The sequence below is a fragment of the Microtus ochrogaster genome, linkage group LG5, assembly GCF_000317375.1.
Source record: "Microtus ochrogaster isolate Prairie Vole_2 linkage group LG5, MicOch1.0, whole genome shotgun sequence".
NCBI lineage: Eukaryota > Metazoa > Chordata > Mammalia > Rodentia > Cricetidae > Microtus > Microtus ochrogaster.
The window spans coordinates 5,615,168-5,637,294 of record NC_022031.1 but is presented as its reverse complement, the minus strand read 5'-3'; the positions used below and the strand labels follow the sequence as shown (position 1 = coordinate 5,637,294).

At 34.0% G+C, this 22,127-nt stretch overlaps 2 protein-coding genes across 2 annotated transcripts in view; both read right to left on the bottom strand.

The window, feature by feature from the left end:
• Positions 1 to 990: 990 nt before the first annotated feature.
• LOC106144199 (trypsin V-A-like) lies at positions 991 to 4,705 on the bottom strand. Its single transcript, XM_013351754.1, has 4 exons — positions 4,691 to 4,705; positions 1,870 to 1,915; positions 1,665 to 1,810; positions 991 to 1,140 (listed from the first exon to the last, which is right to left on the bottom strand). The coding sequence occupies exons 1-4, from the start codon at positions 4,703 to 4,705 to the stop codon at positions 991 to 993; spliced, it is 357 nt and encodes a 118-aa protein (XP_013207208.1).
• An 8,034-nt stretch (positions 4,706 to 12,739) lies between these two features.
• LOC101988751 (solute carrier family 7 member 13-like) overlaps positions 12,740 to 22,127 on the bottom strand; it is a 34,415-nt gene continuing 25,027 nt past the window's right edge. Inside the window, exons 2-4 of the mRNA XM_005361846.1 lie at positions 19,263 to 19,394; positions 17,411 to 17,772; positions 12,740 to 12,985 (exon numbers count right to left, since the gene is read on the bottom strand). Coding sequence (XP_005361903.1) covers positions 12,740 to 12,985; positions 17,411 to 17,772; positions 19,263 to 19,394 — 740 coding nt within the window. The remainder of the gene's footprint in view (positions 12,986 to 17,410; positions 17,773 to 19,262; positions 19,395 to 22,127) is intronic.

Genomic DNA, 22,127 nt, shown 5'->3' with positions numbered 1-22,127 from the left:
GATTGCTTTTGGTAAGATTACTATTTTTACTATGTTAATCCTACCTATCCATGAGCATGGAAGATTCTTCCATTTTCTGATATCTTCTTCAATTTCTTTCTTCAAAGACTTGAAATTCTTGTCAGACAGATCTTTCTCTTGTTTGATTAATATTACACAATTTGTTTTATATTATTTTTAGCTTTTGTTAAGGGTGTTATTTCTCTGATTTCATTCTCATCCTGTTTATCATTTGAATATAGGAGGGACACTGATTTTTTTTTAGTTACTCTTGTAACCCACCACATTGCTGAAAGTATTTATCAGCTGTAGGAACACTGTAGTAGAATTTTGGGGGTCATTTATGTATGCTATCATATCATCTGCCAATAGTGGAAGTTTGACTTCTTCCTTTCCAATTTGAATCCCCTTAATCTCCTTTTGTTGTCTTATTGCTCTAGCTAGAACTTTGAGTACTATAGTGAATAGACATAGAGAAAGTGGGCAGCTTTGTCTTGTTCCTGATTTCAGTGGAATCGCTTTGAGTTTCTCTTCATTCAATCTGACATTGACTGTTGGCTTCCTGCATATTGCTTTTATTTTTATTTAATTTTAAGTATGTTACCCATATTCCTAATCTCTCTAAGACCTTCATCATAAAGTGGTTTTGGATTTTATTAAAAGCTTTTTCAAAGTCTTATGAGATAGTCATGTGTTTAGTTTTTCCTTTCAGTTTGTATGCTGGATTACAATGGCAGATTTTCATATGGTTACCCATTACTGCATCTCTGGGATGAAGCCTACTTGATCATGGTGGATGATTGTTTTTGATGTGTTCTTGGATTCTATTTGTCAATATTTTATCGAGTACTTTTGTTCACCTATGCCAGACTTCTCACTTTAACATCAAACTTCAAAAGGTTAAAGCAGAGAAAAAGGTTTTATTTCCACATAGATTGTAGAGACAGAAGGAAGGTCACCAGGGTGTGACACCTGAAAATATAAAGGCACTTAGTTTTCAGAAATGGTTTGATGAATCCAGTTCAGGTAGTTGCAGACTTTGGTGTAGACACCAGGTTTCCCTTTCTGAGCACAGCCAGTACCCCAGGAAACAACACCCTGGAGTTTTCCATTGCAGACCACAGGGCCACCAGAGTCCATCTGGGCAACAATGATAAGATATTTATACTTGATTATACACTGAGGAAGAATGGGATTCAAAATTTTCTTCCATGATCCTGGGATTATTTTTGTAGGCTACTCATCCTCCACAAAACACTCACTATCCTTAAAAATCCAGTTTCCAATCTATTCAGTATCCCTGTTTACATTACTCTGTGCATTTTTGTGTCCTCCCCTCTTCTGAAATCATTGTATGGGAGGGTGCAGAATGTTGAGGGCTGTAGAGATCTAATATAACACCTAAGCTCTGTCTCTTTCTTAAGGACTTCATCCCACAATACAAGGCTGCTTGGGTTTACAAAGCATCAGCTCTTCGGCTTTTTACCCATCCCATAATATTCATCATCACACTGCAAATGGAAAACCAGCATATGTTTTCTCAAAGTCTCTCTTCACCTCCCAGATTGAGAGCCAGGCACAGATTTACTATTTTGTTTCCTAGGAGAAATATGGTAGGTAAGGGAGGCAGACACTGTGATAGAGATAGACAACAAGAATCTTACCTGGCAAGAATCTTTTCCACCTTCCAGGAAGCCAAGACAGAACATGTTGCTAGTAATTCTACGTGGGTAGGCCTTATGACAAACCGAGTCTGACAGGACAGGAGCATCCAGACACTGAAGAAGTGAAGGAATCTCAGCTGCAGATTCTAAGGGTGAAGTTGAATTATTTATACTGACTCAATATTTATTTCCTATTTTCTATTACTTTTCATGAGAGTGTCTTTCACTGGTTTTCGAAGCTTCTTCTGGTTCTAAGGGAACCAGGCATGAATATGATGTGCAAAAAACATACATACATAAAACATAGAAAATAAAAATATAAAAACAATGTATAATGTAGAAAAGTTTTTTTTTTTAGTTTGGTTTTCTAAATAGTTTTATTCATCAGTTTAACTCTTTCTTTGACTTTAATATCAGTGACCACTGCTCTCAAGTGCAGAGGCTTCAGTCAGCATGGAGTCCAATGGCCTCTGTTCCAGATACTTCCTCTATTTATAGTTTTTAACTCATCAGTTGCTGTGGGAGGTCCCTCTTCATACTTTTGAAAATTGCTTCTATCCAATCATTAGGGTTATAGCCAAAAGACTGAATATCAACCATGTTTAGGATCTATACATCCATTGGTGATGATATGATATTTAAGGGACCAAGTATCCTTATGCATTTTAAATTAATAATTGCAAAAGCCAGAGATTCAAGGAGTACTTTTCTAGATTCTGGAAATGCTACCGATACTTGTACAGCTTTAGGTAATCTTTGTAAATAGTTCTCTTGGGCCTTTTATAACCTAATATATGATTATATTCATTTTCCTGGTTCTTGAATCATGTCCCAAGTATTCAAGTCCCCTGTATGGCATAGGTACACATGTGTTCATTGTATATAGCTTGACTATCTAGTCAGAATACGGTTCCTCACCAAGAAATTGATCTTGGAAGGTTTCAAAACCTCTGACTATACCTTGTTCAAGGGCCTTAACACTTTTTTCACCAAAAACTCTTGCTGAAGCTATGGACCATGGTCTAGTACAGAAGAGACTAATTGAAGACAATCATGTAGAGTAACTTTATTTCTTGAAGTCCATGTCTTTATCAACTTCTTCACATATGGTGAATGCATGCCATAAGATGCTATTCCTTGCTTAATATCCTTTAGATCTTTCATGCATATAGGTTCACATTTACATTCTGTATATACTTTTTGATATTGAGTATTTTCTGGCTTTACAGAGGTAGTAACAGAATAAGTAGCTAAATCTATTGGTGAGTCATCTTTGATTCTGAGAGGTACTTACAATGCTAAATCTTTCCTAATGTCTTTTGCCTGTACCTCATCTCCTTGTTTATATGTTCTGACGAGTTTCTCAATCAATTCAATTTTTTTTATCACAGACTTTAAAGTCTAAAGTTCTTGACCTGTGAATATTTCTAATGGTTTCATCAAATCAATTAATCTCTGGTTCTGTCATGGTCACATGATTCCAGCACCCTTACAGATTATTTGGATGGCATGTAGATTGCCTTTTAGGAGTGTCAGAGACCAGCTTCAACAAAAATACCATTTACCAGGGTAGTAGCATGGGGATTAGAAAAATAAGTAAAGGTAATGGAGACGTGAGTAAAAACTATAAAACAGGAACATAGGATAGAACCAGGAGAGAGTTTCAGTAAATACTGAATTTTTTCTGTGTTTAATTTTCTATACACTTTTATACCCCAATATAACAGGGGAAAGAAGACAAAAGACTGCTCCAACATGACACAAAGGACAACAGTGACTTGCTTCAATACTTTGAGTCATTAAGTCATTAATCCATGAGAAAAGCATTTTTTTGTTCAGGAACTGAACCTACCCTAGATCAAGTATCCTGAAGGCAGCTACTCCCAAGGTTAAAACTCCTATTTCAAAAGAAAAAGAAAAAGTATGTTTGAATTTCCTGACCTTTGGTCAGGGTGGAATGGATTAACCTGTATGGATCATCTTAATGTCAAAAAGACCAAGTAACCACACCCTAGTACAGGATGTATAGCAACACTTGTCAATAACTTTGAACAAGCTAAATTCTCTGACCTTCACACAAGGTGGAAAATGTCTCCCATTTTGGGGCCTTCACAGAGGAGTGATGTTCTACCAGCTTGCTTGCCATAATTTTTTAACAGAATTTGATTGTCAGTTTCAACAATATGAATTATTTTAGTTAATCTGTCAGTGCCATTTGTAATGTTTCATAACCAATTGACACAGAGTGAATTTTGTCTGTCAAATTAAGATTATCATCTTTAATGGTATGGATCCTCTCAGCCAACTTCTTATTAGTAGTTTGTAATGTCTATATCATTTCTTAAAGTTTTTCTTTATGTCTGAATCTATTGTCAAACCATTTCTTTAAAGATATTATGTGAATTATTAAACTGATAGCAGCTATGGCTAAGGATGGCTAAGAAAGTCCCTGGTAGGTCATATATCTCTCCTAAATTTCCAAATGAAAGGTTATTAAATTCTTGGATGGGGATATTATCTGAAATTGTTTTATGAATAGTTTACAAATTACAAAAAATAAAGTATTTTTAGTGTTTGGATGGAAGCATCACCCCAGCCCCTTGTACACGTATACCCAAAGAGTCTGGACTGTGGGTTAAGGCTTCACCTCAGTCCCTGGCATCCATATATCCAAAGAGTTTGGAATGTTTGTGTGGAAATTTCCATCCCAAGCCCCTTCCCCTGGGAGTTGCCTACCAGAAAGCCTGCCAAATGGTGAACCCTACACAGAGATGCTCAAGACCACTTCCGTAGTGTATGTAAACTGCTCCTCAGAGAACGAACATGTGATATTCTGGTCTTTCTTTTTTTTATATATATATATATCCATGCTCTACGTTCTGTGGGCCTGGAAAGTCACAAGGAAGTTTGGCATCCATTTAACCTGGGCCTATTCTAATTCAGTTTTATTTGGTCTGCTTCAGACTATTTCATCAATGGAGAGGTTTATCAGAATGTAAAAACTTTTCAATTATCAGACTACTTACCTCTTCTAAAATCATGGTTTAATTGAGACTTATGGAGTAATAATAATGTGCGTCTGGAAAAGTTGTGGATTCTCTAAGCACAACTGAAAATCAAAACTGAACAGAAATTTGTTAAAGAGACATCAGGCAGGGAAGTCATGCAGCAGTTGGACACAGGTTGCAGGAATTAGGAAAAGCTGTGGTAGCCATGTGGGAGCCACATGCACACAAGTCTGTGTGCAAACTGCAGGAAAATGGGAGACACAGAAAGCTGTGAGGGGCTACAGGCTGTGGCTGCAACTGTGTGTGGGGGGGGGGGTAGAAAAAAAGGATAGGTATATCAGGAGTGGAAGCTAAGCTGGGTAGATAGTACTACTAGTGAGTCTCCCAAGTCCAGGTATCTAGGTTTAGGTTCCAATTCATAGAGATAGAATTCTAATCCCAGCTCTGCTCTGAGCTGGTTGCTAAAAAGCCTGAAATCCAGAAAAGTAATGCAGTCAGTCATTGACTCTTACCTCAGTCAGAAAAATGGTGATCCTCCTTCCAGGTAAACTCTGTGAGCTATCTCCTCCCATCATATATTCTTCTCTAGGACTGGAATTATAAGGCACGCACCACTGGGATTAAAGGCATGCACTGCTCAATTTCTATGGCAAACTAGGTTGGCTACTGGGATTAAAGGTGTGTGTTACCACTGCCTGGTTGATAAGGCTGACCAGTGGTGCTGTTTTACTCTCTGATCTTCAGGCAAGCTTTATTTATTAAAATTATATAAAATGCCAGTACATTCAGGCATGTTCCTTTGTCCCTTATGTCTTCAGGAGTATTGAATATTGAATATTGAATATTGTCCAATGTTTTTCCTGTATCTAATGAGATGACCAATGTTGGGTACCAGCCTCGACAAAAACACCTCTTACCAAGATAGTGGCATAGAGGTTTAGAAATATTAGTAAAGAATAAGAAGATATGTGGAAATAAAAATTGAAAAAATAAGCAACAGTAGAAAGTACTAGGAAGGCATTGAGGTTTTTCTAGAGAATACTGAAATCACCCACATTTATTTTTCTGTAAGCTTTTATACCCAATTTAAAAGGGGGAAGAAGGTAACAAGAGACTTTATTAACACGATACAAAGGACAACTCCAACAGTTAATTACTTTAATACTTTAAGACATAAAATCATTAGCATTTTGTTGTTCAGGCAGAGACCACAGATCCTGAAGGCAGTCTTGCCCCAGGTAACCTAATAATTATAAGAAGAAAGAGCAGAAGTACATCTGTATATCCTGACCCTCTATCAGGGTGGAATGGATCTTCTTGTAAGAGCTCTTAATGTCAAAAGAACCAAGTAGTCACCTCCTGAGTTGGGACATGCAGCTACACTTGTCAAAAATTTTGAACAACCTCTAAACACTCTGACCATCAGACAAGGTGCAAATAAGCTCATATTTTTGGGTCTCCATTTTCTTCATTTTTATTAATTTTAGTAAGGCCTGCACTTCTGCAATAGGACAGATAATTGTATCTGCCTTAGGTGAACACTTTTCCATTTTCCAGATTTTCCCATCTTTGGTATGTGCATTTTAATCATATATACCATGTTTTAGAGAGCTCAGTCCATTGCTCCAATGTGGGTCTCTGTCTCTATCTCCATCCATCGCCAAATTAAGGTTCTTTATCAATGGCTTCTCAATCAGTCCCCCATTTCAGCCACATTTAGAGTCCGGTTTGGTCACATGCTCATTCAGTCCCAGTACAGCTGGATTTGGTGAGCTCCCATTCGAACAGGCACACTGTCTCAGTGGGTGGACCAACCCTTCATGGTCCAGACTTCCTTACTCATCTTCTCCCTCCTTCTGCTCTTGAACTTGACCTTGGGAGCTCAGTCTGTTGCTCTGATGAGGGACTTTGTCTCTGTCTCCATCCATGGCCTGATGAAGATTCTATGGTGATATTTGAGATAATCATCAGTGTGTTAATGAGACAAGGCCAATTCAGGCACCCTCTCCTCTGCTGCCCAAGGACCTAGCTGGAGACATCCCCTAGGACACCTGGGATCCCCTCTAGAGCCAAGTCTCTTGCCACTCTAAAATGGCTCCCTTAATGTAGATAACTTCTTCCCTGCTCCTATATCCGCCCTTCCTCCATCTCCACCCTCCCACTACCGCAAGCTCTCTCCAGTCTTTCCTTTCTCCCTTCTCTCTCCCCCTCTCCCCTTCCCCCAAGCACACCCCCACCCCTACCCGCACCCCCATACTCCCAACTTTTGCCTGACAATCTTGTTTATTTCCAATTTCCAAGAGGATCTATATATGTTTTTCTTTGGGTTCACCTTGTTATTTGTCTCCTCTAGGCTTAATGTCCTTTGTTTATGGCTAGAGTCCACTAATGAGTGAGTACATACCACATTCATCTTTTTAGGTCTTGGTTATCTCACTCAGGAGATTAAAATAATTTATTTTCATAATTCTACTACCCCTGCATCTCTGGATAAAAATAAACTTAAAAGTCATGGACGATCTTTTGGATGCATGCTTGGATTTGGTCTGTAATAATTTTATTAAACATTTTTGAATATATATTCATAAGGAAATTGGTCTATAATTCTCTTTGTTTGTTGAGGATTTGTCTGGTTTGATGTCGGGGTAACTGTGGCCACAAAAATGAATTGATGAATGTCTCTTTAGTTTCTATTTGTGGAATAATTTGAAGATCATAAATGTTAACACTTCTTTGAAGGTCTGTTAGAATTCTGTAATAAAATCATCTTGTCCTGGGATTTTTTTGGTTGGGAGTCTTTTAATGACTTCTACTTCACTAAGTTTAAGAATTTAAAGTTTAAATAGACTAAAGCTCTCTTTAAATTTTTATCTGATCTTGATTTAATTTTGCAAGTAATACCTATCAAGAAGATTATTTCATACTTTTACCTTTTCTAATGAAATTGAATACAGGTTTTTAAAAGTATGTCCTTATGATTATTTGGAATTCCTCACTGTCTGTTGTTCTGTTTCCCTTTTCATTTATGATTTTGTTTATTAGGATATTCTCTCTTAGTTTGGATAAGGTGTTTCTGTTTTGCTGTTTTTTCATAAATAAACTTTTTATTTTATTCTGTATTATTTCAATGATTATTTGCATTGCTATTTTTTTCTATTTTATTGATTTTTGCACTGAGTGTGATTATTTCTTGCTGTCTACTCTTCTTGGGTGTGATTGCTCCTTTATGTTCTATTACATTCAGGTGTGCTGTTAAGTTGCTAGTAGGATATCTTTCCAAGTTTTTTTCTTTTATTTAGGCACTTAGTGGTATGAACTTACCCCTTAGAACTTCTTTTATTATGTCCCAGAACACTGGGTACACTGTGTATTTATTTTCATTCAATTTGAGAAAGTTTCTAATTCCTTTCTTTAATTTTGTTTGACTCATTTTGATTTAGAAGAGTGGTGTGCAGTTTTCTTGAGTTGGAGTTTTCTGTTGCTTTTGTTGCTGTTGATACATAACTTTAATCCATGATGATCTGTCAGGGTATAGTTATTTTTTTTATTTTTCTTATATATTTTGAGTTTTGCTTGCTGTCCAAGTATGTGTTCAATTTTGGACATAGTTCCATGAGGTGCAGAATAGAAGGCATCTTCCTTTTATGTTTGGGTGAAATATTTTATTAGGTGCATATGCTTTATAAAAACAAAAATTTGTCTGGTTAAGTTTTCTATGGATGTCCTGTTCATTGGTGAGACTGGAGTATTGAATCTCCCACTATCAGTGTGTGAGGATCAATATGTAATTTTAGCTGTAATAATATTCTTGTGTAAATTTGGGGGCCTTATATTTGGGGATTAAATATTAAAAATTAAATTGTAATACTGGTGGATTTTTCTTTGATCAGTATACAGTCTCCTTCCCTATCTCTTTTGATTTGTTTTTGTTTGAAATATATTTTAGATATTAAAATGGATACATTGGTTTGATTTTTAGGTGCATTTGAGTGTTATGCTTTTTTTTTTCCTGAACCCTTACCTCTGATTTAATATTTACCTTTGTTGTTGAGGTTTTTTTTTTTGTGAAACACAGAGATGGATCCTGTTTTCTTTTTCATTCTTCTGGTCTTTTACATTTTATCTGGGAATTGATATCACTAATAATGAGAAATATCTTTAACCAATTGTTGTTGGTTGCTTTGTTGTTATTGGTGGTGGTGGTGGTTGTGATGAAGTTGTATATGTGCATATAACTGTTTTCCTTTGTTTGATTTTGATTGTATTAATTTTTTCTCATTTTTTTCATATTTGTAGTCAATGGTCTTAGGTGGGAATCTTACTTCTAGGACTGTGTGTTGGTCTGTATTTGCAGATAAGTATTGTTTAACTTCGGTTTTATCATGGAATAATTTATTTTCTCCATTTACAGTGATTGAAGAGTTTGCTAGGTATAATAGTCTGACCTGGAATGTGTAGTCTCTAAGAATATTCAGTACATCTCTCCAAAATATTTTGTATTTTAGAGTCTCCATTGAGAAGTCAGGTAAAATTCTAAAATGTTAGCATTTATACGTTACTTGCTCTTTTCTATTTGTAGCTTTAAATATTATTTTTTACATTATATGTTTACTGTTTTGATTATTATGTTCCTAAGGGACTTCCTTATATATTCCAATCTATTTGCTAGTCTGTGTCCTTCCTGTGTCTTTATGGGCATCTCTGTTTTTAGGTTAGGAAATTTTTCTTCATTGATTTTGTTGAAAATATTTTCTGGACCTGTAAGCTGTGCTTCTTCTCTGTCTTCTATTTCTATTATTCTTGGATTTGTTTCTTTCAAACAATCCCAGATTTATTGGATGTTTCAAATATCATAATAATATCAAGTCACTACTCTCTTGATTGCATTATCTCATGAGTTTACAAGAAATCTTTTAGACTATACATAGCCTATGGCTCTCAACAGATGTAATACAAAAAAAGTTGATACTCTTAGTCTCTTGATTTTATTTTTATTTATTTATTCTTTCATAGGTATACACATTTTTCTGATACATGCATTTGTACCATATGCATACTTCCATGACCAAAAGAGGATTGTTGAAACTTGTAGAACTGGAGTTATAAATGTACTTAGAGTTGATTGTGACATGCCATATTGTTCAGCTTCAATTACATAGTTTTTGTTTTCTTTTCATATAATTTTTATATATTAAAAAAGGGAGTGAATGAAAACATAATTACTAATGTAAAGGTTAACAATGTAACTGTCACTTATATTTGCTAGGAGAGGGAAAATTTTCTCTAATAAATTGTGCCACTTGATGTGTCAGCCACCCCTGGACAGGCCTTGTGTTCAGGAGTAGTTTTGATCATCATATAATATATGATAATCATTTCTGTATGCTTTTATTTTGTTATATTTTGGATTTTAGTGGTGTGTGGTTTTATATTGTCTTCTTGGTTCTTGATTTTTTGTATTGGATTTTTGTTTAAAATTAATTTTTATAAAAGCACAGAAAAGCACGAAAATTAAACAAAGGGTGAACCTAGAATATAGCATCATAGACTTGAATAGAACTGAAGCAATCCAACACATGACATTGTAAGAACCAGAAGAAAATAAAGAAATCAGAAAGTAAAACACTTAAAGAAATAATGGGCCAAAATTTTCCATGCTTTGTCTAATCTCTGGCTTTAAATAAACTCTCAGGGTAAAGATAGGCCAGGAGTAAAGTACACTATTTGCTCTTCCAGGGGTTTGGAGTTCAAGTTACATCATCTCTGTCAAGCAACTTGTATCCAGCTACAACTACTACTTTTGGGGACGTGATGCTTCTGGCTTTCACTCATGTGCGTATACCCATATACATTCATATAATTGAAAAGATAATCTTAAAACAGTAGAAGCAGCTGTAGAGATGTGTCAGTCATTAGGTGAATGGTTTCGCTACTAAAAGATACAGATTCTGTTTTCAGCACTCCTATGGCACACACCACCATCTGCCTTTCTATGGCTAGCCATCAGGGAAGCATGATGCTTTCCAACTTATCTGTAATTGTATGTAAAAATAGCAAGAACTCATCTTCATGAAAAAAAAAACACAAACTTTGGTGATTCCAGCTATAAAAAGCAAGGCATTTTCTCCAAGTATAATTTTTTAATAAAACTGTTAAAATTTTTAGTTTTTTTTTAAAACCACAATATGTTCGGGTACTGATATAGGTGACAAAAGAAAAAAAATACAGGGTTGATATGACTGTAAATTCATATGACCATTCTAGAAAAATACAGGGCTGGTATGACCATAAATTCATATGACCATTCTAGAAAAAAATACAGGGCTGATACGACCGTAAATTCATATGACCATTCTAGAAAAATATAGGGCTGATATGACCGTAAATTCATATGACCATTCTAGAAACCACTGAGGAACTTTCACATCTAGAAATACTGTAGCGTCCATCTTTATAACTCTTTGTTATAGACCCAAAGGATCTAAGCAAGCATACTACATATACACTTGCACATACACGTATGTTACTACCCTCATAATAGGTCAAACATGGAATTAGTCTGAGAATCCAAAAAATATAAGTAGATAAAGAAAACATGGTGGATGTATCAGAATTTTATTCAGTTTTAAGGAAGATTCAAATAATGACAATATGGGTAAAAATTATGAAACTGGGCAATGATGTTTTAAGTAGCATAAAGCAGAACAAGACAGACAAACATCCCATTTTCTATCATATGTATGGCCTTGATTGAGTATATATATATATATATATATATATATATATATATATATTTGTGATTATGTACGTATTGGACATCAAAGAATAAAGAAAACTATGAGAATGGTTGAAGAGGTCCGATATGAGTGGGGTGAGAGGAGAATGGGTGGGTAATAGTGTAATTATCATGAAATCAGAAGTGAGAACTAGAGAGGTGAGAGTATGGTGGAGACAATAAGAAAAGTCTGAAGAAATATGCATGTAGATATGACAATGAATCTCAAAATATTGCTATTAAAAAGAAAATACGAAACAATTGCGGAATATATATTTTTTAAAATTTTAAATTTACCTAATTTGTGGAAAGAATATTATAATCTGATGAATAATTATATTTAATGTGATAAAATCAAAGTGGTTAAAATTTCCCTTTGAAACATTTTAAAATGTTTTGGTTAAGGAATCAATTATAATGATTATCAAGTCTGTATGTGTGTGTGTGCTGATCAAAACAGAGAAATTCACATTTCTTTCTCATATATCTTATATGTTAACTCATTGATAGTTTATGTTACACATTAAATATATTTTCACAGGACAGAAATCCAGTTTACTTTCCTTCTAATATATTGACAAGATACTATTTCGTCTCATTCAGTGTGGTATGTTGCCATATCATACCCCAAATGTGCATACACAAATACTTCACAAATTATAATAAAGCATAATAGAACATTACTTGCTAAAATATTAGCAAAACATTAGACATTAAGAATTGGTAACATTTTCTGAAGAGTAAATAAGGGCATATTTTCAGCTGTAAAGGTTGTATGTTTTCTTTTACCACTGTTGAAGTCTGTCTATGTATGGAGAGAGCAGCCAATGAGGAATCACTGACTGTGACTCTTTGGGTAAAGTACACTAATTCTTGTGTGTACACAACACATTACACAAACTTTCCAAGTTAGTGAAATTACGCTAAATATGTTATAAAAGAATTCTACCTAAAAATGTTATGATTTGCTGTGAGGCAAAATACATTTACCAAGATGCTAAAATGCCTTAGACACATATATCTCCCTTAATGAGAAATGAAATTTCCATATTCTTTTAGCTATTGTTTATCTGGAAAATTTAATCTCATTTCTATTCATTATTTACTGCATGATGACATTTAAGAAGTGAAAGTGAAACTATTCAACAATTTTTTAGGGTAGACATAATATAAGCAAGAATTATGTTTAATGCTATTCACATTTAAAAAGCAAAATTGCAATAAAATTGTACTCATATCTTAAAAATTATATTATGCATAGTCTCAAATATATTTCTCCTTTAGTAAGGATTTTAGAAATTAATTAATTTATCTTGGTTTTCAGATGGTGAAACATTGAAAAATAATTGCCAATAACAAGTGATTTTGTCAAAACAAACATCATATCTTTTAAGGTGAGTTTGAAGCCAGTAACACAGAAGACCACAGAAAAGAAAGACAACCTGATAGACATGCTCAATATTAGGAGACTGAATCATTGGTGTGAAAATTAGAAAAACTGATAAAGCTATAGATCCAAATATGAATGGCAGCCATACCTGAAAGAAAAAAAGAAAATTAAGATTTGTGATGTCATGGCAAGTTCTTATGACAAAATAACATTAAAAATGCTATAGAACCCAAATAAAGTGAGTGCATACACATCTTCAAAAGTTTTAGAGTAGGCAGTCCTGGCATTAGCTAATAGTAGATTAGATATTCCTTACCACAAAATGTCACTTTTAACTTACTTATTTACCTGTAGTATCCATTAATATCTATTCTATTAACTGAGTCATCATTCAGAAAAGCCAGTGCTTTATTTTCAAACAGTATAGACACCATTTGCCATAAAGAAAAACAGCAGTATTTTTCTACTTAATAATGATTACAATGATCTTTTACTGCATTAGGAAAATTACTTAAATAGTTATAAACAGCCAAATTCTTTCCTTCCTTTTCCTTCTTTGTTTCTTTATAATAATTTTAGTTGGCATAGTATAGTGATGTGTTTATAGGTAAAATGAGTATATATATACATATATATATGTATGAAAATTTCCTTTTCTTTCTTATTTGTCTCTTTCCTTCCACAAAATTGTTTCCACTTATGCTTCCTGATATATGTTTGACTTTCTTTTTTTGTTCTCATAAGTCTCTGCCTTTTACGCATCATCATTTCTTGTGATCTCACGTCTGTGCTTGTGTCTGATATGTGCATATGTACTAATACAGATTTTAACAAAGAAATGTGATTTCTGACCTTAAGTCTAGTTATGTGTAATATTGCAATTACAGATTTAAATATGTCCAATTATCCTTTCATTCCTTTAATTAAGCCAAAGTTTCCTGTTTGATCTCCCTTTTGCACTCTTAACCTCAGATTGGAAGTATTTTGTTAAAATTTGCTGCACATATATTCACCAGAAAAATTGTTCTATAGTTTTCTTTGTTTTTGTTGGGGTTTTATGTAATTTTGATATTAGTGTACTGCTGGCTTTGTAGAATGATTTATTAGCATTCCTTCCATTTTGTTTATGGAATTGTTTGAGAAGCATTTGTGCCAGCTTTTAAAGGTTGGTTGATTTCAATAGCTCCTTAAAACTGTTTCTTCCAGTACCAACAACACTACTCAGGGATGAAGTTTCTAATTAGGCATTAGCTCATCTCTATGTTCAATGAGTTGTGTGGGGATTTTCGTCAATAGGGCCTTCCTTTCAGTTTGTTTAGAACCAAAAATATCCTTGATAATTGCTTCGGTTGTTTGGGAGCTTTAATGTGGCCCCTTTTAGATGTAACCCATACCTAGTCCTGGAAGCTTCATTTGGAGACAACAGATTTCAGGTTTTGGCTCAATCTCCCTTATTATTTGGAAGCTTTACTGAGTTTGTTTATGTACATGTATATATTTTAGAAAGTATCTACTTTATTAGTTTCAGGAGTCCCACCCATACTCCACATAAATGTACAGTTCCTCTTGCTCTTTCTAGTATTTTCTACTATGATCTGATTAGAGACAAATCATTATTGTATTGATTTTTTACATAAATTTATGGACATTTAAGGGAAATATACAATCAATGAATATATTGAAGATACCCTTAAAATCCATTTGATGTATAGTATAGTTTATCTCTCAATTTTTTAAATTTATTTTTGGTTTGAATGAACTACATAAAGATCAGAATGCTGTATGGAATTCACTTACTGTCATTTCACCAGGACTTATCTGATATTTTATGTCCATTACTGTTTAGCAATTTTAAAATGAAATCGAAAATTTCAATACTTTAACAGGCATTTCTTGTTTATATTCCTGGTGAACTGTCCATCTTATTTGTATGTAGTATTTTAGTTACTATTTTTTCTAGTGGTTTTCAGCTTCTCTTTTCTTAAAAAATTGTCTTGCTTTCTTTGTTTATCAGTTCATGGTCAGTTTTGCTAATGAGGCCCGTTTCTTAATGATGTCCAGCAGTTTTAATTTTTGCTTTCATATCTGCACTGATGACAGGAGGAATAGAATTATGCATCATATCTTCTTGACCATGGAATCAGAATCATATATTGTTCACCATTTCTTTTTTTTTTTTTACTTTTTAAATTTTATTTACTTTAAATGCATCACCGCTCTAATTTATTTGTTTCTTTTTTTTTCTGTTCAATCATTTTTTTTAATTTCTTTTTTATTAAGAAAGAAAAAAAAATTTTCCGCCTCCTCCCAGCCTCCCACTCCTCCCACTCTCCCCCCCCCTAACTTCCCCCCCTTCCTCTCCCCCTCCCTCTCGAGTCTGAAGAGCAGTCAGGGTTCCCTGCCCTGTGGAAAGTCCGAAGTCCTCCCCCCTCCATCCTGGTCTAGGAAGGTGAACATCCAAACTGGCTAGGCCCCCACAAAGCCAGAACAAGAAGTAGGATCAAAACCCAGTGCCATTGTCCTTGGCTTCTCAGCAGCCCTCATTGTCCGCCATATTCAGAGAGTCCGGGTTTATCCCCTGCTTTTCGAGTCACAATCCAGCTGGCATTGGTGAGCTCCCAATAGATCAGTCCCACTGTCTCCATGGGTGGTTGCACCCCTCTTGGTCCTGACTTCCTTGCTCAGCTTCTCCCTCCTTCTGTTCCTCATTGGGACTTTGGGAGCTCAGTCCAGTGATGTCCAGCAGTTAATTCTCATCTTTTCAGTAGTCTTTGTCATTCTATTGGTGATGTGAGTTTATTCGCAATTAATTTTATTATTGAAATGGTATAAAAGTACTTTAATTTTGATTAGTTTCCTGATGCTGATGTGTAGATTATTGTGCTTTCTTCTTTCTCCTCTATTCGTGAGAGTTACTTGTTAAGAATGTTAGTAACAATGTATCTGCTTCTACTTCTTCATTAATCATCTATTCCTCTCATGAAGTTTATTCTGGGTGGTGGTTTCATGATATTTTCTTTCTTCATTCTTGATATACAGTATTCATTTAAGTACATTCTGCACAGATGATTTGATGGCCATGAGTATTATAACATCTACTTACTTGTTTTTAACTGTCATTATTTCCATATTAGATTTACAATATAGTTTTGGTGGATGTAGCAATCTTGGTTAGCTGTCATTTACCTTGAAACAAAAATTGGTTTGGTTGCTTTTCAGTTTTAAACAATATACCATTATACAGAAGACTCAGTGTTTTCTTCAATAGGAGTGTTTGTCCATTTCATAATGTCTGACACCACGTATGCCTTGAATATAGGTCTGGATATTGATTTATTTAAGGTCTGTTGTTGCTGAGTCTTTACATTGTGATACATAAATAACCAGCACTTCAGTGACTTCACACTTTTAGATTGATAATGTTTTCAGCATGAACACTCATACTTCTGAAATACACCTACTTGCCATTTACTGTAACTAATGCTCAGGAAAGATAATAAAAATCAACAAACAGGAATCTGAAAGGCATTGTTCAGGTATCTCACAGGTTCATTCGATTTTTTACTTACAAGATGATATCTGATAGGATTCTTATGAAGTTTATATGAAAATCAAATTCACTAGAATGTGCTCAAAGATGAAATTTCTTCATTAATTTTACTGAAGTGTATATATGTTTTACACTTCCTCAATATAGTAAGAGTCTCAAAATATATTAACCTCAATTTTTCTGAATTATATATATGATTGTCTGAAATATAGCAGAGATACACAATGTAATAAGGTATCATTCACTTGGCTGACTTGGGATACATTTGAAGAAGAAGCAATTTCAAAAAAGAATTTGGAATATAATATAGACTGATATTTCTCAAAATACTGTTAGTTTTCACTATATATTAGGATCCTAAGATGAAAAATATTAGTATACATTCCTGTGGTCAAGTAGACACTGAATGAATCAGAATGCCTAGGGAAAAATTTGTGAATGTGTAATTTATTAACAATGCTAATGGGATTATTATAGTCACTATAAAAATACAAAATTGTTTTCATCATTTTTTATTATCTCAGCAACCATTATACAGAATAATTCTTTAAGATATTCATAGGACTATTGAAAAGGAAGGCAAAGATAATGGAACATCTACGGATTCATGTTATATAACTGTGTGATTTACACATTACCAAGACAATTTAATGAAAACCGTACAACGTAAGTCTTTCCTTAAAATCTTGAATTAAATAAAATGTCTACTAAGGAAATAAGCAAAAAAAAAAGGAAGCTACTTCTACTATGTAAAATTACGAGGTGAGGCAGCTCATTTGAGCATGGAAATTGTAATTTTCTCCTTAGTATTATTGTTTTCTTTCTGGAAGATAATGATGCCATCTGTTTTCCCTGCAGTATATCAGTTTTTACCTTTCACACAATGAAAAATATGAAGCCTCAAATGGTCAATATCACAAATGCTTGGTAAGTCATAGAGTGGTTTGAAGATACTCACAGCTATTGAGAAAGGTTTAACAACAAACAAGCTATATATTCAACATTTTTTGCATATTGACTTACCTTATAAGGTCCTGGCAGATCAGGCTTCTGGAACCTTATTTTAAGCAACCCTATCATATTCATCAAATTTATACACCATGTTCCTAGCCCCACATATTTCACTAAGTAAATTAAATTTGAAGTTATTATTGAAATAGAAGACAAAATGATAATCATGAAGACTGCTACAACTGGAGAATGATGTTCATTAAGCATTGAGTATATGAAAGGTAATTTTCCATCCTGACTTGCACAGTAAAATATTCTTGATGCTGAAAGTATTCCACAAGAAATGGTGTTCATCAGTGAAACTGAGATCCCCAAAGAAATAGCCCATTGTGTCGAAGGGACAACTCTGTTCATCCATGTGATAGCACTAGAATCTGAAAAATTAAATGAAAATTCAAAAAGCCAAAGTGATTTTTTTGCTTGAAAGACAATAGAGCAGCATTCTGTAATTGTCCCTTTATCCATACATTATGTAATAGAATTTGTCAATTCATTCTAAGAGAAGGCGTCTCATACTGTTTAATCTGTTGTTCTCTGTGGCTGGTTTTGTCCAGCATTAGATGTGCATATTTGAGAGCCGCAAGGCTACTCAGTGGCAGGAATAATAGTTTTTGCTCTCCTGATTCTTAATATGTCTATCTCATGTATTAACAATACACAACCTTTTGCCAGATAATAAGACAGTACTAGCTGTGAAGCCCTGCACTGCATGATACATACCTCCCAGCAAAAGTGGCCTAAAACTTAGCTACTATTGTGTAGAATAGATTGTAGTTTGTGAGCTGTGACATTTCCCACATATCCTCTCCTTAATGTACCTATATTGCAGATATACTTAAAAACACTCCTGTACAATGTCCCCTTTGACATTGCCAAATATTGCTTATACTATGTCATTTTGTGACTATTCATATAAGACTGAAAATATCCTAAAGAAAGACTGTGTATGCCCTTTTTTTTATCATGCTGTTTAAAATCAGTGCTGCTACCTATGCCTGGAATAGAAATTTTCCCATTTTTCATGTGTATGAAGGGAATGTTGAAGTTCTAATTCCAACCAGAATAAACACTTATCTCCAAAAAAAAATCATGTTTTTGACAGCAAGTCCAGACAATAATGAATGAGTGGTGGTGGAGCCATACTTATTCCTAGTGATATTGTGATGAATATGATGAATCCATATATATATATATATATATATATATATATATATATATATATGAGCCTATCATAAAAATTGCTCCTCACATTTAGAGATTACTAGTAATATCTTAGAGAAGGACAGTGTTATAATATGCAAAGTGTGGCTGAGAACTGGTTGTGACTTACATTTTGAACAATCTATGATGGATGCTAATAATAGCCTAATGAAAATCTTGTCACTGGGTTTTATATCTAACAAAGTAAGGATATGGTGCCTTTTTTGAACAGCCTCTTTCATTGTAAAGATAAAAGTGTATATTGAAGCATGAAGCATCTGAGCATAATATCTATGCTTTGTGTTCTTCTTTTACTTGCTCAGCTGTCTTGTCTTCATTTTCTTTGTCCTCTTTTCCTACTCTTTTTTTCTTTTTCATTTATTTTAGTTCTTGGTACATGGCCTTCTGTATTTAGTTCTTGGTACATGGCCTTCTGTATTTATAATTTACTTGTTAACATGTGATTGTTTATCTTATAATTTAAGCTCAGGTCATTATATTTTCTTTAGATTCATTAAAAAGCCCAAAATATAAACATTCTATTTTATATAATTTTGTGCATAAGCTTATATATATATATGTATATATATATCATATAAAACTTGCCATATTTAACTATGAGAACAGAGAGGCGTCTATCTTATTTACTTATACATCTTCATACCTGAAGAAATGATTTCTTGAGGTGACAGAACTGTCAAGTATGATATATTAGTCAGTAAGTATATCAGAATAACAATGGACAGGCCAGACATTAAAGATTTTGGAATTGTATTGGTAGGACTTTTTATTTCTCCTGTGGAAAATAAATAAAAAAATACATTAGAAAATGACACATTAAACGTCTGAACTTTTCATGTCCCATATTATGGAGACAATAAAATTATATCTTCTTTAAAGTAATTCTTCCTGTCTCTAGAGATTACATACTGTCTTCCTTTTACTGAGATAATATTATTGATGGCTTGGATATTCAACACATGTCTGCATGTATTTAGTGAACCTATTGAATATAAAGTAGTGCTTTGTTTCCTTCAGTGATTCGTGAAGATAAGAATTTAGACATATTTACTCTTTTTAGGTACAAAATCTTATTATGAAGTAACCCAAGTCAACAAATGTGATATAGATTTACAGCGATGTTAATGTACTGTTGTCTGTAAGCTCAATTTCAGTCAGTGCAATGTTTCCCTAAGCTCAGTGTCTTAAATATTGGTTCACCTTCATATTTGGGGTCATTTAGCTTAAAGTGGATAACATGAGAAATTGGCAACAACAATAATATCTTTTTATTGTGTAATGACAAATATTAATTCATAATCAAACTTGGAACAAACTTGAAGTCTTTCTTTCAGTGAGCACCTCATTAAAGCTATGAGTAAGAAATCATATCATGTGCACATTACACAAAGTATGGTTGTCTAACTTCAGAGATCAACAGATGCTACCCGTAATACTTCTGCTTATATCTGAGAAATTTGGATGCTATAAAGTTCACTACACACACACACACACACACACACACACACACACACACACACACATACATACATATATAGTTTCTTCCAATAAATAATTTTAATTAAACCAAGCGAATATTCTTGTGTTTTCCTACTATATTTCTAGCCACATATGTGCCAAATGGGTACATAATTTAACTGCATTGTGTTAGAATGTTTGATATTTTAATATTGCTGACTGATGATGACTAAAGTTTCATAAAATTTGGGATGACTCCTACCACAATTGATATCTCAAAACACAGGGCGATATTATTGAGCTCCATACATCCGTGAAGAACTATAGCAATTAACAATTGGTAAGAGAGATAGAATTAGTCTTCTTAATGGATGAACACACTAATTAGAGCCAGTCAGCCATAGAAACTTACATATGCAGGCAATACTGAATGAACACAACAGGTTGCATGTATGTTTGTTTAGGTGTACATGTGACAACAATTGTTAAAGATGTAAGTTTGAATTTGTGGGATAAGTGCCAACATGGGAAGGTAAGATGAAGGAATGAGGAGAAAACAGCATATGTGTGTGTGTGTGTGTGTGTGTGTGTGTATACACACATATATATATATATATAAATTAAGTTAAAATTAACTGTTAATTGTACTTGGCTTGACATTAATACCAATGTCTAATAATATCCAAACTGGTTCTTCATGAGTTATTTTCTTCTACTGTGACAAAGCACAATGACCAACAAAATTCATTGAAGGAAGGATGTATTTATGCTTCAAGATCCTGAGGGATAAGAGTCCACCATGTTGAGGTGGTCTAGAAGTCATGGTGGTAGTAGTACAAAGCTGAGAACTCACACCTTTTTAAATAAGCAGAAAGCATGGATGGCATTAACAAATTTAGGGTGTAAACATGGACATTCAAATCCCAGTCTAGTGATATACTTCTTCCAGCAAGGCTCTATTTTAAGGCTCTATTAAATTCTTCAAATACTACCAACAACTGAGGAACAGGGGTTCAAATACTGTCATCCTATGAAGAACGTTTTCATTCAAACAACCACAGGCCCTAAAGACTTATGCCAATTTTACTAGATATTTAAATAAAATGGTATGTTTAGTTTTAACAGTTATAAAACCAAACTATCCGATATATAGAAATTGTATATAATAGTTTAAGTAAAATATTATCAACTATCTAGCAGAGATTTTATTCTTTAGGTGAAGAACATAAGCACAATCTGTCCCATTAGGATGAAAATTTTCTTTTCTATTTGTTCAATGATGACTTTTATGTATTTCCAATAAATTTGAACATTGCTATGATTTATTATCATTCAACATTTTATTTATGTACTTCATTATACACACACACACACACATGGGTCAAGTAAAATTACCAAGTGGGAAGTAGCCATGAAAGAAAATGGTAAGAAGTCCTGTGGTGGATGAAACATTACCACTTACTTCTATTCCTCCTTCTACAAAATGCACTGATCCGTTATCAAGAGAGGCAAACTTTGAACTAAAATGAATGGCATTTACTTGGCAGTGATGACAAGAAATGAGGGCTTTCTGATTCAATGCAGAGAGGTTGATGATTCTTAAAGGAAAAAATCCCATCTATGACTGGACAGATATTCCAGTAGAGCACTTAGCTGGTTTTCACACACAAGTTCATTAATAACGGGTTAGTTGTAATTGACTAGCCTTGAACTCACAGTGATCTTCCTGCCTCTAATTCCCGAGTACTGGGATAAAAGGCATGCACCACCACTCTCCAGTTTCATGTGAACATTTTCACCTTGCAGCTTCTATGGCATCCCCATTCCTCTCTCCATTTATAAATACCTAGGAACACATTTCAGCCAGGAACACTAGGGAACATGTCAGCCAAAGTTTAGAAGCAATCCACAGCCAACCAAATTCCTAAGATCCAGAAAGGACAGCAAAGGTAGAATAAAGGGTAGAAACACTTACTTTTTTTTTTTATTCTATTCTTAATTTTTTTTTATTAAGAAAGAAAAAAAATTTTCCGCCTCCTCCCAGCCTCCC